At 47.8% G+C, this 20,000-nt stretch overlaps 1 protein-coding gene across 1 annotated transcript in view; it reads right to left on the bottom strand.

Moving 5' to 3' along the window:
- LOC308166341 (plectin-like) overlaps positions 1–1,898 on the bottom strand; it is a gene marked incomplete at its 5' end in the record, with an annotated part of 109,855 nt that extends 107,957 nt beyond the window's left edge. The window contains one exon of the mRNA XM_080540610.1: positions 1,853–1,898. Coding sequence (XP_080396736.1) covers positions 1,853–1,898 — 46 coding nt within the window. The remainder of the gene's footprint in view (positions 1–1,852) is intronic.
- Between the last annotated feature and the right edge of the window lie 18,102 nt (positions 1,899–20,000).

Genomic DNA, 20,000 nt, shown 5'->3' with positions numbered 1-20,000 from the left:
GTCAGACCTGGCATTTGTGCTGAGTCGGGGTGTGGGGTTCATTTATTCACATTCAATCCATTAGGATCCCCCCCACCCACACACACGCACACATACACACATACACACACACACAGGTGCACACACACACCCACACACACACAGACACACACACACACACACACACACACACACACACACACACACACACCCTGCTGGCACCCCCTGGAGAAAATGACATCTAAGCTCTGCTCAGAGGGTCAAGGAGTGCTAGTCATTACATCATCAGGGTGACAGGCAGACCACATTACTGCTGCCTCTGCACCTACAATCATACTGGTGTCACAGCACACAGGCAAGTGATTCCCAATACCATTAGTATCATGATCATCATCATCATCATCACCGTGATAATCATCATCATCATCATCATCATCATCATCATCATCATCATCGTCGTCGCCATCGTTGTCATCGTCGTCATCATCATCATCACCACCACCACAATCATCATCACCCTCACCGTCATCATTGTCATCATCATCATCACCATCACCACCACCACCACCATCATCTTCATAACCACCACCACCATCATCATCATCACCAACTCCATCATCATCATCATCATCACCATCATATCCATCATAATCATATTTACTATCAAGCACATTCAACAAGATTGTTCTCCTCCATATTCAAAATCAGTGAACAACACAGCTGAATACAACACAATGTTGTATGTCTGTATACTGTACATTCTGTACAGTACAGGTATCATTCTTAACATTCCTCTAGTTGGATGAAATCACCCGTCAATTATGACATCAGAACAGAAAGCTGACAGACACTGTCAAACAAGGGAAGGACGCGCACCAAACAGGTTTACAAGCAGCAGCCATCCCATAATGTTTAGATCTCCAGCAGAGATACCTGGAGACAATAGACACCTCTCTGAGGTTGAAATGTAAGTATTTTAACACCACAGAAAGAGTGTCCCCCTGCAGAAAGAGAGTCCCCCTGCATTTCAACCACTGCTTACAAGTATAGGGTTACACCTTCAGTCATGAGGTTCGAGGTGACACACGTTGTGGTAGTAGTACTGGCTCCAGGGGAGAGGGGCCTTGCAGAGAAGATTTGCCTGAAGGGTTTGCATGGGAAATGTGAGGTTGAGATGCTACTACAGCCTAGTGACACGCATGACGGCGTTTACTACAACAGGGTCTGCCAGAGCAGGGGGGCATGGAAATATCACAAGCGCTTTACACGACCACGGCAGGTCAAAGATACTCCATCACAGATGACTACAGGCATTTCTACTACAGACCCTCCTCTGTTTCTCTCTCTCTCTCACACAGACACACACACACATGCAAAAACACACACGTACACACACATATACACACACACACACACACACACACACACACACACACACAGGGGCTCAGTCTAAATGTCTGATCTGAGGCATATTCTAGCAGAACCTTCAAACAATGCAACTGCCGGGCGGACACCCCTCCCCTCCCCTCCCAAGCCGCCCCCCAGCAGAGCCCAATAACAAAAACAATGTTTCTCTCTCTCTCCCTCCCTCCCTCCCTCTGTCTCTCTCACTCTCTCTCACACTCTCTGTATGTCTGTCTGTACAGCATGCCTGCCTGTCTCTGTACCTGGGAGTGGGCAGTGCAGTCAGCACAGAGAATATCTCTAAACTCTAAGAGATAATGGGCCGGTTTCACAGACAAGTCTTAAGCCTTAGTCCTGGACAAAATCACACTTTCAATGTAAAACCTCCATTGAAGATGCTTTTTAGTCTAGGATTGGGCTCAAGCCTTGTCTGTGAAACCGGCCCGATGTCTGTTCACGCCGGCAGTACCTTTGAGAGAATTGATCTCATGCTGGATGGACCGGCTCCTGTCCATTGTGACTCTGTCTCTGTCTGGCCTCTTGTGATGGTGATGAAGAGGATGATGATGACGAAGAGGATGTGGATGACAGTTCTCAGTGACGCTCCCTTCTGAAGTACTCTGCGCCTCTCCCTCTCTCCCTCAGGCTGACTTGACAGTGTCTGTGAGTCTTGGGACTGCACCTCTGTAGGTTTAGCAATTACCTAGGCTCTGTCTCCCTCTTCTCTCTCTCTCTGTCTTTCTCTCTGTCTCCCTCTTCTCTCTCTCTCTCTCTGTCTTTCTCTCTGTCTCCTTCTTTTCTCTCTGTTTCTGCTGCTTGACCGGCCGGGAGGCGGCTGTGTTTTGGTCCCTCAAATCCACATGCACATTACTCTTTCTGGGTGTACAGGAATCTGAACAGAGGGAAGCTCCTCCCTTCCTCCCTCCCTCCCAACCTCCCTCCCTCCTCCTCGTCCACCACCTACAGTAAAGCCGGCTTTTCACAGTGGGCTGTGCCTCAGCGAATCTCTGCACAGCAAAGTCATCGCGTTCACCGCGACTCAGCCAATGGCTGCGCTGCGGAGCGGTTCATCGCAGCCGGACCGATCAGCGGTCTTTGCCATCCGTGCTCATCACTGTAACGGGGAGAAGAGTGAGCTTGAAAGAAGAGAGTCAACGTGGAGAGAGGGAAGAATGAGAAAGAGAGTCCTAGCAGGCAGAGGGAGGAGAGAGATAGTAATAGAGAAAGGGAGAGAGAGAGAGGAGGGGAGGGGGGGGGGGAAGAGGAGGAGGATGGAAAATGAAACGGGCAAGGGATAAATTCCCCGTGCCACACCCTGTCTTGCTCAGACCGCAAGTGGAAGACGATAAAATTAAGGAAGGAAGGAAGGAAGGAGTCCCCTTTGAAAACAGGTTGTAAACACAGGCGGCCATCTCAGATGCAGCTGCACACAGAGCTGTTGTCAAAAATACAATCCCCGGTCTTGGCTCTGGGGTGTCATAATGGAAGTGAAACCGTCTGATATCACCACATTCGGAGGTCACTCGATCTGGGCTGTGATATTGGATTACTGCAACGCTCACTTTTGACCGGAGATCCATGCAATGCAGGCACTATTAGGGCCCCTCCCTCTGAAATAACAAAATGTCACCTGCAGCACAGGTGTGTCTAGCATAATCACCTGTGTGTGTGTTTGTGTGTGTGTGTGTGTTTGTGTGTACACAGGTGTGTCACAGGTGTGGTCATCCATATGATATTTGCATTAGAAAACAAGCTCATTGTATTGTAGACACAGTCAGTGACAAACCCATGGGCACACACCTGCTGAAACACACACTCTTGATTAGTCACTGGAGTGACAGTGGCGACGTGCTTCGTTGGGTCGTCCAATCACGTGATACTGGAGACTGGGAAACGACGCGAACGAAACAATAGGGGAAAAAAATCATTGTCGCGTGTTGTCGACAGTCCCAGATAAGATCCATGTGGGATCGGGACGAATCCCATCCGATGATTGTCATCCCCTGGGTTCTCTAGCGCGTACTGTACACAAAGCCCCCCCGTTACACAGACAACAGAGGGAGACACATTCTGGACATATTTCACAGCGACCTCTGGTCCTGTCTCATGGAACTCATCTGGACGATCACTCCCCCTGAAAAGTCACATCAAAGGAATCATGGCCCCTGTAAATGCTTGAATCGCTTCTGTCCCAGTCAGATAGAAAACCCGGTCCCAGTGGTACAGCTGTACTGGCACTGTTGTTTGGATCACAATTGGAATCATTCTCGTTCTCTCTCTGTGTGTCTCTCTCTCTCTTTATAAAGGAAGGCAGGAGGGAAACGAGTGACACATTGTTGGCAGAGGAGGATGTGGTAGTCTAGCCATTCATTCATTCATTCATTGTCAAGGAGAAATCAACAGTGTGTATGTGTGTGTGTGTGTGTGTGTGTGTGTGTGTGTGTGTGTGGTGTGTGTGTGTGTGTGTGTGTGTGTGTGGTGTGTGTGTGTGTGTGTGTGTGTGTGTGTGTATGTGTGCACTATAGTGTGTGTGTGTGTGTGTGTGTGTGTGTGTGTGTGTGTGTGTGTGTGTGTGGGCGAATGTGCGCGTGCGTGTGCTACAGTGTGCTACTCTGGCCATCGTCTCTGACTTCTTCCTCACGGATGTGTTCCTATCCTATCCCAGCATTCCCGGTACAACAACAGAGAGACCAAAGGGGGTAACTAGGGGGGTAACTACAGATACGGCCCAGTGGAGTAGAAGAGGGCTGTTTGGGTTGGCTGTGCCCCCAGCGTCCCTTTGGACCGCTGCCTCCAACTCTCTTCCTGTCCCAAGGCTTTTGTCAGTGTGACAGGTTGAATTAAGGAGAACCAGCCGGTACCAATTGGAAGCACTGGCCTGGATCTGTAATGAATTAGACACAACGATAGCAGCCGCACTCAAGTCCCTCTGCACGCACGAACCGGCCGACGGACTACATCCCACATTCATTTCCCTGCTTCTAACTCAACGTCACTCCCAGATGGTGTATGGACACCAGGTGAAAGGTTCCCACTCAGGAATAAGTCAGGTGTTGAACATAGCATGGTGCTTCAAACTGTGGTTCGGCAAATCCTGGCTGTTGGAAGATGAATGCATCTTTCCACAGTGGAAGGAGTGCTCCCCTGGCTTGTCGACAACCATGACAATTTCTCCGGCGAGTGATAATGAGTTTGGAAACAGAGATTCACAGAGATGCTGGAGCATGCCGTAGGGAAAATTCCCTACATTATGACCTGAGTTCCGACACTACACTATGGCTAGATTCCCTACACTGACCAGATTCCCTACTATGACCAGATTCCTACACTATGACCGGATTCCTACACTATGACCAGATTCCCTACACTATGACCAGGTTACCTACACTATGACCAGATTCCCTACACTATGACCAGATTCCCTACACTATGACCAGGTTACCTACACTATGACCAGATTCTCTACACTATGACCAGGTTACCTACACTATGACCAGGTTACCTACACTATGACCAGATTCCCTACCCACTTTGACCAACACAGACATGATGAGGAGACCCTCTCCTTAGCCAATGGCTGGACTTGTTACTGGACCCTTAATACCAGTAACCTTCAGATAAGACGAGTCCTCCTACAACATTCTTACAACATTCTTCACAACAGAAGGCATTCCTGAATTAATACCCAGATGATTATCATTTTTGTCCAGACAGTAAACATTGTTTTTTTTGTGATGAACATACATTCCTAAAGAGATAGAATATGTTCTCATCTGCCCTCAATACATTTATTTTTAGCAAGCTTGATTTGTGTATTTATTTATTCAGTCTGAGTCAATATGGGATTCAGTTGTTTCTGTGCACAGCGCTAACACTGAGCTCATTCAGACATGCCTGCGGGCCGTGAGATTCAATCACAGCTAATGCCTTCAATTGTATGAATCAATTCCTATCTTGGCAGCTTGAATGGAAATGTAATAGTGCCAGTTCATCGCAGGCTGCTGTAATTCACCCCCTCAAGTCAGAAAACTCTTAAGCGTGGCCAGAGGGAAGTTGAATGGCTACAGTGGATTCCCATCATAATGACATACTCATTTGTCCGAATCACTCGTTTCAATGAGTCTTTTTGACTGACATTTAGCTATGGTCAGATAGTATAGTATACATATTGAACATATATATTCAACGTTGCAAACCAGTGAGTGAAGAAGACAGGAGGTTGAGGTTCGTCACACAAAGCCAACCATGGTCAAATAGAGAAAATGGGGAGGCTACATTTGGGCTGGCTTCATTGTGGAGGTGGTCAAGGAAACAGGGAAGGAACTCTAGGTCGTTAGCATCCTTTAGTAATTGACGTAGAGGTCCAGGGAGGAATGTGGGTTATGAGGCTGTGGACTACTGTCATGACTGTCCAGCCTGTAGAGGAACTATTTGCTTGTCTGCAGTTTATAGGCAGGGAGCAGACTTATAGGGGTCATGGGACATGTCCCTCCACAATGGCCATTACACTCTGGGTGTGTGTGCATGTGTGTGTGTGTGTGTGTGTGTGTGTGTGTGTGTGTGTGTGTGTGTGTGTGTGTGTGTGTGTGTGTGTGTGTTAATGAGCCATCAGATCCTACAAAGTGCGGAGTAGGATGTGTTAACGCCTGCAGAAGGAATCCTTCTCTGTCATCTCGCAAAAACATGATGAATTCAGAGGCCCCTTCAACCCTCTATTATGTATCTATCGTGTCATCTCTCTCTCCTGCCCATCTTCCCAAGGACACAATACTGTGCCAAGTTGTGAAAAAGCAGGAGAGAAGTGTGTGTTTGCAAAGGGGACTGTAGCCTGAGCTGTTGTGATGGGCAGGGAGAAATAGATCGTCCTGTCCATCTTAGAGCCCTGGCCTTAGCCAGCTCTAGTAGCCCCGGTGTGTGTGTGTGTGTGTATGTGTGTGTGTGAGTGTTAGCGTGTGTGTGTGTGTGTGTGTGTGTGTATGTGTGTGTGTGTGTGTGTGGTGTATGTGTGTGCGCGTGTGCGTGCGCGTGCGTGCGTGTGTCTCTCTCTGTGTGCGTGTGTATGATTGTGTGTGGTCTGTGTGAGTGTGTGCGTGTCTCTATGTGTCTATGCGCGCGTGTGTGTGCATGTGTGTGTGTGGACATCCAGACCAAACATTCCATTAACGTGAGGTCACCCAGCCAGCCACACAAATCTCCAGTCCAGGGTGCCAGCTTAGAGCTTAGAGCAGAGAGTGCAGGCGAGGGGCAGAGGCCAGTCCAGCAGAGCCAAACATTTTACCCCCCCCAGCGATGAGAAAACAGAGGGGCCACTATCTCTAGTGTACACTACTGATAAAAACTGTTATTCTGTGGGTCAAGGCCGACCACACCATCTCTCAGTGTTTCTGACATGAGCTACAAAGAGGGGGTCTGATACTGACCAAATATCCCTGGACAGTATCACTGATCACAACGCCATTGAATGGTTAATATTGTAGCGACTTGTGATATATAATAAGTAACTCCTCAAATACAAGCTACTGGTAATAGGACGCACGCACGCACACACACACACACGCACACACACACACACACACACACAGGGGGCAGGTTACTTTGGCACTCATTTCCCCGTACAAACCTCCCTCATTGTTCCCGCGTTATTGGTAAGTGTCCAGCTGTCAATCACAACAGGTCCATTCTGCCTTATCTTTCAGGATACTCACCGCGCTCTAATATTGTTGGCATAAGATAAGATAGACCATGACCACAATAGCACAGTACTCTATTACTTGTTTAACTTGACTCTGCATTTCATTTCATATTGATATGCATTCCTATTTTGTCAGAGAAAGTGTGAAAAATAAAAGGAAATTATTCCCATTTCCGTTTAAATCCCACATCCGGTACCGCCTCCCTACACTGTGTGGTGATGAGACATTGGTATTGTGACTTTCCTTTCCCATGTTGACAGGCCTGCAGCACACAGCTGCTCCGGCTCTGCGCAGGGCAGGGAGTTGATTTCCGACCCAGAGGGCCGAGCGGTCGGCTGGCGGGGCGTGTGCACGTACACTGAGCCTGGTTCAGGAATTCTGGGAATGGAGGGCCGAGGGTGAGAGAGGAAAGAGAGTGACCCCTGGCTGCAGGTCTCCTCAATGTTCCGTCCCAGACCAGGGACCACACACACACACACACACACACACACACACACACACAAAAAGAGAGCACACACACACACACACACACACAAAAAAGAGCACACACACACACAAAAAGAGAGCACACACACACACACACAAAAAGAGAGAGAACACAGACACACAAAAACACACACACACACACACGCACACACAACCAAGGCAGGGCCCAGGCCCACACCCACACTGAGAGCTGCTGGCCAGTGGAAGACAAGGTCAGCAGGCTGGAGCTGGACCAGGTCAGCCACCAGGGAGACGCTGTCATACCGCCTTTATATAGACCCAACTCCCAACTCTCCCTCTCCTACAACAAATACGTGTCCCAAATACGAACACACATAACGATTGTATAACAGCACATATCGTAAAAAAATGACTATCAAATAATTGTTTTGAAGTCCAATACCAATAAAGTAAGCTATATTCACTTGCTGCTGGTCCTGATCATGGCCTGGTTAATGACCAGAAGAGCTAACAGGAGCAGAAAACAGCCTGAGGCCTTCACACTACTCTATCAGATAAGGTAACAAACGTACAGGGTTCAGGGGGTTGAGTAGTGTTGTTATGAGGCCTCTGCTCCACTAGGGGCTGTTCTTACACCGTTCCAGAACAACGTTCACAATTTTGTTCACAAGGTGACATACATTTGTCAAAGACACAGGAGGCACTAAGAAACAACTAAGTCACCCGCAAGGGTGAGCAATGATGTAAGTCTGGTTGAACTCACTATGTATGAATCATGAAAAAAATAAAAATTCTCATCAGATTTTTTTTGTTGACTTGGATGGAACACGGGATAGTTTTGCTGTATCTAAAAACGTACATTGAAGAGGGGTGTTCATTATGGATGCTGTCCTCAGTAATATGCATTTTTAATAACGTGCGTACATTTTCTCAATCGATAGATGCTGACTCATGCTGTTGTATTTTCAGAGGGAGGCTCGGAGAGGCCTCTAGGGAGATGCTCTGAAAACGATGCCCTTGCCAGGAATGTGTGTGTGTGTGTGTGTGTGTGTGTGTGTGTGTGTGTGTGTGTGTGCGTGCGTGCGCCTATGCGAATGCATGTCTGTGTGGGAGGGGAAGTGTGTTGATATCAATGCACAGAATCAGCAGAAGCAGCGATTCGTTTGGAGGCCGAACATGAAAACCCTCTCAGACAGACACTCGGCCTAGACCCTGACCTTGGTGGCCCGTCACCTTACACATGTCCCTTCATCCAAACAACACACTTCTGCTGAGTGTCAGCCATCGATCGACGTATACCACACTGTCTGATCCATTGCATCGTCAGGAAGACACTGAGTGGACCATCTCTCTCTCCCTCTCTCTCCCTTTCTCCCCTCACTCTCTCTCTCTCTCTCTCTCTCTCTCTCTCTCTCTCTCTCTCTCTCTCTCTCTCTCTCTCTCTCTCTCTCTCATGTACAGTATGACGGAGGTGTTGATCAAGGCGCCGGCTTGGCTACAGACTCTGTTGCCAGTAAGGCCTGGCCAGACTCATCCAAGATGCCTGGATACAGTTCTCTTGTATTGATTCTTTAATAGGAGCCTCAGAATCTCTATAGAATAAACACACATCATTCTCTCACACACACACACACACGGGACAATCTCTTTCATCCTCCACTGCTTCATATGGACCACATTCAGCCCGAAGGGAATCTATCATCCGGCCCTTAAAAGATTATCAATCGCCAGGTTACAGCCCCCAGGACAGGATATCACATGTATGTGCCATCTGAAACTCTCACAGACAGATTTTTCTATATGATCTAGCGAAATAAATGGTGTATCGAAATACTGTAATTCAGACCAAACACGATCACTTAATTAGTGAATGACGACACAGAAACAGACACACACAAACCTGTCACGTACACACACACACACACACACACACACACACACACACACACACACACACACACACACACAGTTATTGTATACACACATGTATCCTGCCAACCTGAATAATTGTCATGTCATGTTCATGCCTACAACCTCCAGAAACAGATTCCTGACGTGACGATACAGAGTTAAGATATCAGCCAGAGGACGTGACATTTACAAACATTTACAAGACATGACACACGTCAGCTTTTACACACACATAAACACACACAAACACCCACCCTCCCACCCGCTCTCACACACACATACAGACACACACACACACACACACACACACACACACACACACACATTCTAAGCATTGTTCTGTACTTCCAGTGTCGTGATATTCGACTCTTACGGCTACTTCTGTTATCAGCGACAGAGGAACTTGGACGGGACCTCTGCTGCTGCAGGGACTTAGAATAAGGTCATGGAAGGGGAGAGGGACACTTCCTCCTCCGGAGCCCCATGAACCCCCTCGTATTCACAACAGCGCTCAGCTGTGCCAAGGTGCTGCTACTACAGGAAGGACCAGAATTAGCTGTGCTTCGAGCTCGACGATAAGAAAACAAACAAAAATCAATGTTTTCCAGTGTGTGCCGTTTGTCCCACAGGGGGAAAGGCTTTACAGTTCCACCCCTCTGGGCCTGGGGAGACCAGAGACCTGAGTAAACGCCACATGGGCGAGGCCTCGTTTACACTTGCGGTATCTGATGGATCCCTTGGTTTGACTTCTCTGTGAAGTATATGCTATGAAGTTGGCTAAGTCTAACAGTGTTAGCATAGATTGTGTATACTGTACTAGCGATATGCCACTCCCTTCATTTACTATTGGTTTTGCCAAAAGACATCTTTAGACGGGGAAGATGGCAGTCCCATGGTCCCATGTGGATGCATTCCTGACCAATTACCACGCAGATATAGATTAGCGTAACTGACAGTTGTTATTGCTAGATACACGCTGCTAAGATCGTGTCTTTCTCATGCCATTTCCATAGCAACGCCTGTGTACAGCTAGAGCAGGAGGCTAGGAAGGCTAGGATAGAGTAAAATAAAGTGTCTTTTTAAGCCATTACAGCAACTTTTAACGGTTAAATGGACGCATAAAGTGCTTCTACAGTAGCTACACACTTCAGTGATATGAAACCCCAAAAGCAAAGTTGCTAATCCGTATCATTTCGATGGGAGTGGCCCTGTCTAAAAAAAAAACACTGTTGGTCTCCTTATTGAAAACAAACGCCTAAAGAGCCAGTCCCCAAGACGGCGGTGGTTTGAACCAGCTTCCTTTAAAGAGGCTTTGATGTGACCCACGCTAAGATAATACTCACTGTACAGAACGTAGGCTACTCTACAACACACCATTTTTGGAGTGTATTCTTTGATGTTTTAGGAAACTCGGTGTGTTGTCTGGTTACCGTTGAAGCTGAGGGAATAATGACCTGCTAGGTATTTGCCTGGCACCTTCTCAAAACTCTTATCCTAACAAAAAGACTGTTAACAGACTAGAATGCAGCAAGTGATGCCTGCTGGCAGGTTTGAAGTACCCTAGGGTATGTGTGTGTGTGTGTGTGTGTGTGTGTGTGTGTGTGTGTGTGTGTGTGTGTGTGTGTGTGTGTGTGTGTGTGTGTGTGTGTGCGTTAGCGGTCTGATGTCTCATTCTCTAATACACAGAAAGACAGCGCTTACTCTAGGCCCGCGGCACGCCGGGAAACTGGAGCCGACATGACAGTCACCACTAAGAACCGGGAATGTCACGGCAGGTCACCCCCCGCACAGCTGCCAACAGTGTCGGGAGAATGTGGTTCTCACGGACGCGCAAACATACACGCACACATTTACACACACATACACTTCACATTTCACACTGATTACTCACAGCATTTATACTTTATGTTATTATCTTATGGGGAATTTTTTCCTACAAGATTACCGGTTCTAAGCAAAAGAACGCTCAGCAGACTATTTAAAACCATATCCCGTGAAGCAGGGCTATCAAACAGGGCTTGTTCTCCTGGAACAGAGTCATCCTTCAGACAGGACACGCACACACACACACACAGACACTCAGAGAGACACTAAGCCAATTACAGTGCCGGCAGCACAGACTGCACTTCATGAGGAGTGGTTGAAATAGGCGAATAGAAAATAATGCACACTGCTTGTGTTGCGTGTATGGGGGTGTGTGTGTGTGCGTGTGATTGACGGTGACACTTTTATACACTATGAAGGGGGAGATGATTTATGGCACTGGGTAATGGCACACTTAAAGAAAACATGATGTTGTTATGTTGACACATGTGACAGGGTCTAGTGAAAAGGGCAGCAAGTAGGGGGAGGTCATTTTTTTGTTTTTGACAGATTTATGAAAGGGCAGATTGTAAGCTTTCAAAATGGTGTGTCATACATTGAAATCTGAATGCCTTTCAAAGGTTTCACACTTTTCACAGGCAGGTCATGGGCAGGTAATGATGGGGGGGACAAAAGCTGGTTAACTCCACCCCCAACCACACCCCCAGAGAAAGAGACAACAAGAGACAACAAAATGGCAATATTTATAAAAGGAAACAATAAAGCAAGATACAATTGAGGAATACAATAATAGAATAGTAAAAAACGAATAATGCTGTGTATGCATTTATCATTATAGTCCATAATGAATCTAGTGGGACTTTGGTGGAGGGCATATGATGTTTCGTGCCTCATCAGAACAGAATTCTCTGATCTTCTCAAAAAGATAATTCTGCCTGGACTATAATGACAAAGTTTTGTTTTCATCATTCTCTCTATCTTTCTCACACACACACACACACACACACACACACGCACACACACACACACACACACACACACACACACACACACACACACACACACAGTGTGTGAGAGGGGAGGGTTGGGAAATGAGGGGGAAGGAGGGAAAGTTCTCCCAGTTCTGGAAGTGATGGCTCCAGAGCCCATTCCTTCCATGTCCCAGCCCCCTGGTGTGGGTGTCTGTGTGTGTGTGTGTGTGTGTGTGTGTGTGTGTGTGTGTGTGTGTGTGTGTGTGTGTGTGTGTGTGTATGTGCGTGCATGCATGCGCGCCCATGTGTGCGTCTATCACACTAACTCTTTCCCAATGCTTTTTCATTGCTCTCTCTGGGTGTGACAGGTCACAGACATAAACACACACAAGGAGACACCACTGGGTGGGGGGGGGGAGCAGGGGAGCAGAGATCCTGGGTCAGCAGAAAGACTTCCATTGTGTCCGAGACAGAGTCCAGGTGCAAACCATGTTCTCCACACATTTCCTAACACCGTAGTAGGAGGGATAAGAACATTCGGCCCCCGTAAAAAGGGGAAAAAACGCCCCCCCCCCCCCTCCCCCACACACACACACACCCCATCAACCGTGAAGAAGCGCTGCAGTGTTTTATGCTGCACTCGGGTTGACAGCATACGTCCAGAATCTGGAATCACTCTGCTACGGTCAAGCTCCATCCATCAAAAAACGGACACCTGTCACTCAACTCTCATCTGTGACCATGCTGCCCTGGAGCGATACATTGAAGATGGCAGGTTGGCAGGTAAGGGTCAAACGAGACGTCACGTCGCATTTCATTCAATTCAAAACAACTTTATTCATCCCAGAGGGGCAATTACTTTGGGGACATGGGGTCATAAACAACAACAACAACAACAACAAAAACAACATCAACATGACATTCACACACACACACACACACACACACACACACACACACACACACACACAGCAATAGCCTGCCAAGTTATACATAAGAATATAAAAGATGGCAGGATAATAGCTGGGGGGGAGGGATAACTGGGACCTGCTCAGCGTTTTGGAAGTCTTTGTCAGCAGACATTGTCAGTGTGCTCAGCACGTTCACAGCCTCTGATGTTAGGAGAGGTTTGACGACACTGTTAAAATGGGGGAAAAATATGCGGGCAAAAAAAATATGAATATGCGGGCTAGTGTACATACACACACACAGGCGTACAGGTAGGCACGCACGCACGCGCGTCTCCCGCACACACACAAACACACACACACAAAATATAATGAGATCCAAGCAAAGGGAACACACATACACACACACTGAATATCAAACGAGATCCAAGCAAAGGGAACAGTAGCTTCTGTTCCCTGTAACTACGCCTCTTTGAGAGGAAACTGACATCCAATGATTAGGGACTTTCCCTACGGAGCTTCAATATCCCATATAAGGCAACAAGATTCCCAGCATACTGTAGACCCCCCTCCCCCCATTCACCCTGAATGACCTTTGACCTTTGGCTGTGATCTATCTGATCTATCCCAAGCTACCGTGACACCAGTGGCCCTCGGAATGCTGACAGAACAGGAATCATATAATAGGAATAGAGGAATGTGGACAAGATGGAAAAAGCCGGAAATGCCCCTTCGGCTGTCTCTCCAACCAGCATGGCTCTGTCACCTCCTCTCACATACAGCAGCAGCATGTCCAAACTGGACAAAGCGCTTTCCGTCACACACACACACCCACCCCCACACACACTCTCTGAGTCTGCCTGGTTTCTGCAGCGAGACTTAACAGAAATTGTTGACTGCACAGAAATGTTCCATGACTGAGATTTTCCCTTTTCATTCACATTGCGGGTGACTGCCAGCTTCGCACATTCTGGCGCTCTGCAATGAAGGAAAAAGTCCTTAATGTCACAGAGCGCACACACACACACACACACACACACACACACACACACTTCACTCTGATCTTCTACTGTACCCAGGGTCTATTTTCCATGAGTTCACCTGGTGTCTTTTGCAGGCTAGCCCCAATGTGTCTTTAGCAGGCTAACCCCAGTGTGTCTTTAGCAGGGTGTCCTTCACAGGCCCAAAGGCCATGGGGGCTACAGAAGGCAGAGAGATTTACGACGCACACATGCAGGCAGAGAGAGAGAGAGAGAGAGAGAGAGAGAGAGAGAGAGAGAGAACACAGCCAAGGGGAAATTACAGGTATGTGGTCAGCATGAAGTTCCTGTCCGGTTCAGTTCTGTTCAGTCTTGCGTACTGTAGTAGCTACTGTAGCTACAACAACACCTGGGCCACACATACATACACACATACACACACACACACACACACACACACACACACAAAAGCAGAGGCGTCCAATTTCAGTTGTTTTCGTGCAAGATACATACAATCAAAGAAGCCAATCTCAAAGAAACAAAACTGGAATTAGAAAGGGGGGGGGGGGTGGAGAGAAAATGGAGGTAAAACATGGAGAAGAGAGGGAGAGGGGAGAAAGAGAGAGAGTGGCAGGGAGGGGAACGGGGTGGAAAGAAAGGGGAGGTAGGATATGGAGAAGAGAGAGGGAGGGGAGAGAAAGAGAGAGCAAGAGAACGAGAGAGCGAGAGAGGTAATGAGACAAGAGAGATGGAGGGAGGAAGAGAGGAAGCAGTGATTCACGATTCTGTGAGAGGGGCCGTGTCACTGATCCATATCGCTATCGCTGTTCCTATCAGCAGGGCAGGGAACACTCCGGGCCCTCCACACCAATACATCACAGCTCAGCGTACACCCTCGTCACTCACTGGCCTAGCCACTGGAGAAACATGACTCGCTGCTGCTCGGTTAGTCACTGCTATACACATACACACACACACACACAAAGACACACGCATGACCACACACGCACTCACGTGCACACACGCTTACACACGTGCGCATGCACAGATACACACAACACACACACCCATGCCACACACACACAGTTTTAAATACACCTCGTCTTTAAACAGCTACAGCACACACACTCCCTCACACACACACAGGTTTTAAATAGTTCATTCATCCATACATTCATTCATAAAGTTGTGTGACTTACCACTTCCCAAACAAACCCTTACGGTACCACACACAAAGCTTTTAACACTTCCGAGTAGTACGGTCATTCATACTGTCGGAGGTCAGATTCATATCTATATTTGGTCTTCAGCTAAGTACGTGTCTGTGTCAGTCACGTGCCGGTATCTGCAGTGTTTTTGACCACATAACCTTTGTCTGAACGAACGTTACCTTTCAATTCCTCATTTCGAGATCGAAATATGTATAGTCATCCATTCAGCTTAATCAAATCCCATCTACAGCACAAACTGTTTTCTTTTCATAGTTTTAGTGGCTTTATCTCTTAATAAAACCGACAACTGGATTAATATCCATCCAGCCCATATTTATTTGTTTAATATCCCAAAATACGCTGGTATTTAAATGACCAGACAATCAAGGGTGCCGCCGGGCCAAAATTAACTATTTAATTGGACCACCAAACAAGGCTGGAGCAGGGCTATATTTGGGGGGCATTCTAGAAGGCATATGGGAGGGTCTCACTGGACAGGCAGTGGGACAGAGAGTAGACGCCAGCCGTAGCTCCACACACACACATACACACACACCCACACACCCACACACACACACACGCAGGCACACACATAGACACACCCACACACATACCTAGACACACATACACACACGCAGGCACACACATAGACACACCCACACACACACCTAGACACACACACACACTCACACACACGCTGTGTTCAGGTTGGAGCCGTAGCTCCACACACACACATACACACACACACACACGCGCGCAGGCACACACACCCACACACCCACACACACACCTAGACACACATACACACGCAGGCACACACATAGACACACCCACACACACACCTAGACACACACACACACACGCGCTGTGCTCAGGATGGGGCAATCCCCCTCGCCCGGGTGCCCAGTGACGCCCAACATCACCTGCTGGCACAAATTGCATTAGAGGACACCGGGAAGACAGCCAGCAAGCCTCCGCTCGCTCAGCCCTCCGGCAAGCCAGGACAAGGAAACAGCGTAAGGGGAAGGAAGGAGAAAGGACACTGGCTGACCCCGATACAGGACAGACGTACACTATCACCCAGTCATAAGCTGTCCTAAACCTCCGCCTGCCAGCAGAGGAGAGGTAGAAAGAGCTCGAAAGAGAACCAGACTGACTGACCGACATGCTATATACAAACACGGACCGAAATAAGACAAGCCGGCCTCCGTGGTCCACGCAGCCAGGGACGGTGACACAGCACAGGGGGAGGAGGCACCAGAGAGAGGACCAGACTGTCTGACTCTTCTTTTATGAATAAATTCTATAAACAAACATTGACCAAATATAAGACAGACGTGTCATCCAGAACGCTGGCTTGTCTCTGTTCATGACAAGCACAGGAGTGTAGACAGACTCACCAACCATCTATATACACAACCTGACCCCCTTATAAGACGTGTGTGGTGTGCTATGGTTGTTCTAATCGGCTATTCCTTCTGTGTGAGAGCATGGGGCGGACGGCAAGCCGTGACCGAGCGAATACGGTATGCATGCATCACCAAGTTCCATTATTTTCAGTTGGCACGGTCTTCAGCGTTCACATCATCATGTGACCCCTCCCGAGGCGTCGTCTCCCGGGGCTAAATAATCCAGTGCTTCCATGGAGACCGGTCCTATTTTTTAACACAGAGGTGAGGTGAGAAGCTAGAAGGTTCTATGAAAACTAAAAGTTAAGGTATTCGGTGTGTGGACGGGGCGGACAAACGAAAGTGAATCTGTCGGCGTGTGTCTCGTCACGCTGTGCTGAAGAGCGACAGAAGTCTATTGGAAGGACATGCAGACAACTTCAGTGGACGCCTAGGAGTGTTTACACAGACCAAATAGTTTCCATTATCAAACATCACGCACAATCACACACGCCTACTCTATACAGAGAGATAAACAAAGATCAAGAGCACAAGGCTATGGAGTGTTCAAGTAGTCTACTGGCCTTGGATGTACAACGCAGTGTTGGACACCATGCTATAGAACATCATCTCTGATACCTACAGAGGTCCAAAACACACTCACAGTATGTGTTATACACAGAGAGAGAGAGAGAGAGAGAGAGAGAGAAAGAAAGCAAGGGAGGGCGAGAGAGAACGATGGAGAGAGAGCTATGGAGAGACAGTGAGAGAGACTGGGACAGGAAGAGAGAGACTGAGACAGAGAGAGAGAGAGTGAGAGAGAGAGAGAGAGACTGAGACAGGGAGAGAGAGAGACAGAGAGAGAGAGAGAGACTGAGACAGGGAGAGAGAGACAGAGAGAGAGGGAGAGGGAGAGAGAGAGACAGAGAGAGAGAGAGAGAGAGAGAGAGAGAGAGAGGGAGAGAGAGAGAGGGAGAAGACAGATGAGTTTCTCGTAGCTTCTCTGATTCGTGTGCCTTAATAAGGAGAGTCTCACTGTAGCACAGAGACTGTGAAGACAGGACACAGAGGAACGTCTGGAATATAAACACCTGCCACTGGTCCTGCTCCTGCCTCCTATTACCCCTGATACAGATATAAACACACACACACACACGTGCACACAGTGATGCAGATACACTCTCACACACACGCACACACACAACACTAGTACACACTAACATGCACTCACAAAGACACAGACAAATACACTATATGGACAAAAGTATGTGGACACAATTATGATCTGGGGTTGTCTTCTTGGTTTAGCGTAGGCCCCCTAGTTCCAGTGAAGGGAACTCTTAATGCTACAGCAAGTTGTATACTTCCAACTTTGTGCCAACAGTTTGGGGAAGGCCCTTTCCAGTTTCAGCATGACAATGCCCCCATACACAAAGTGAGGTCCTTAATGACATGGTTTGCCGAGTTTGGTCTAGAAGAACTTGACTGGCCTGCATACAGAGGTCTGACCTCAACCCCATCAAACACCTTTGGGATTAATTGGAACGCCGAATGCGAGCCAGTCCTTCTCACCCAACATCAGTGCCCGACCTCATTAATGCTCTTGTGGCTGAATGGGAGCAAATCCCTGCAACCATATTCCAAAATCTAGTAGAACGTCATCCCAGAAGAATGGAAGCTGTTATAGCAGCAAAGGTGGGACCATATTACCATGACCATATTAATCACCATGGTTTTGGAATTAAAAGTTTAACAAGCACAGATAGGGACAAAGACACACACTAACACTCACACAAACACACAATCCCACAATCACACACACACACAACCCGGGACATTGATTCAGGGCATTCTCTGAGATTCTCCCAACGATACAAAGAAAGTGGGGCGATATTTATAGAGGAGTCCTCCTCTTCTCCACGATCCACTGGCATGAGGTGGAGGAGAGGGGGAAACATGTAGATGAGGAGAGAGAGAGAGAGGATGGAGGGAGGGAATGTAGGGATGGGAGATATAGAGTGAGATAAAGATAATCACCTCAATGATTCGGATGTGTGCACAGTGAAAGTAGAGTGTAAAGGAGCTATGAATGAAAAGAGAGAGAGAGAGGGATAAGGGAGAGAGAGGGAGAGATCGGTAAAGAGATATGTAAAGGGCGTCAGACGAGAGGCAGGGTGTACTGTATATAGGGCAGGGCTGGAGGAGGAGAGGAGTGGAGAGGGTCAGAGATGTGGCTGTGGTAGGATGGATGAGGACTGCCATGAGGACTGAGACTGAACCGTCTTGTCTATGGATGAGGTGTGTGTGTGTGTGTGTGTGTGTGTGTGTGTGTGTGTGTGTGTGTGTGTGTGGGGTGGGGCGTCTACGGATGAGTTATATGACTGTACCTCATCACCCCATTCTCACCCATTCTTATCTGGCGAAGAGAATCATGAACCTGAACCGAAAGCAGGACCCACACAAGTTGCTGGGCATGCTAGCATGCTAGCGCGGACTGACTCCAAGGACATTAGAGCGAGCGGATAAGTGGATTTAAGAGAGATAATTAAAGAAACAGATCGGGTGTCATAGTCCTAGACTATGCAAAACGATTGTATCATCCTCCGGGTCCATTGACTACGTTGACTGTAGTTGAGCTGTCTGTGTCCTAATGCCGTCACTAAGCTAAAAAATAACACAATCAGAGGGGCACTTAGAGCACACGTAAGCCCCTCTCCTCTCCATTTCATTAAGGTCAGGAGTGAGAAAACGGTAGACCTAGTTCCTGCGCTCACATATCAAAGTCAAGCACCTCCAGTAAATCTACCCTGAACTTGGGGGGGAGGAAGAGAGAGAGAGAGAGAGGGGGGAGAGAGAGAGAAGAGAGAGAGAGCCACAGTGACTGACTGTCAGAGTGACAGCACCCATGTGTGACAATCAATACAGCACAAGAGAGATGCCGGGCGCGTGGCTGCACTCTGACACACACACACACACACACACACACACACACACACACACACACACACACTAACTTACTTTAGACAAATGTGCTTGTTGTAAGTCACTTTGGATAAAGGCGTCTCTTAATGTCTAAATGCCTAAAATGTAAATGTACCACACATGCACAGACAGACACCCAGACACCCAGACACCCAGACACACAGACATCCAGTCACACACAGTCAGACATGCAAAAAGGCACATAACGGTGCATACAGTAGGCACACACAACCACGTGTAAATGCACCTGTGCAGAGCCAATTATATTACTCACACAGACAGACAGACACACACACACACAC

Source organism: Nansenia antarctica (genome assembly GCF_963989245.1).
Source record: "Nansenia antarctica genome assembly, chromosome: 10".
Classification (NCBI taxonomy): Eukaryota; Metazoa; Chordata; class Actinopteri; order Argentiniformes; family Microstomatidae; genus Nansenia; species Nansenia antarctica.
This window is presented reverse-complemented; position numbering and strand designations above follow the sequence as displayed.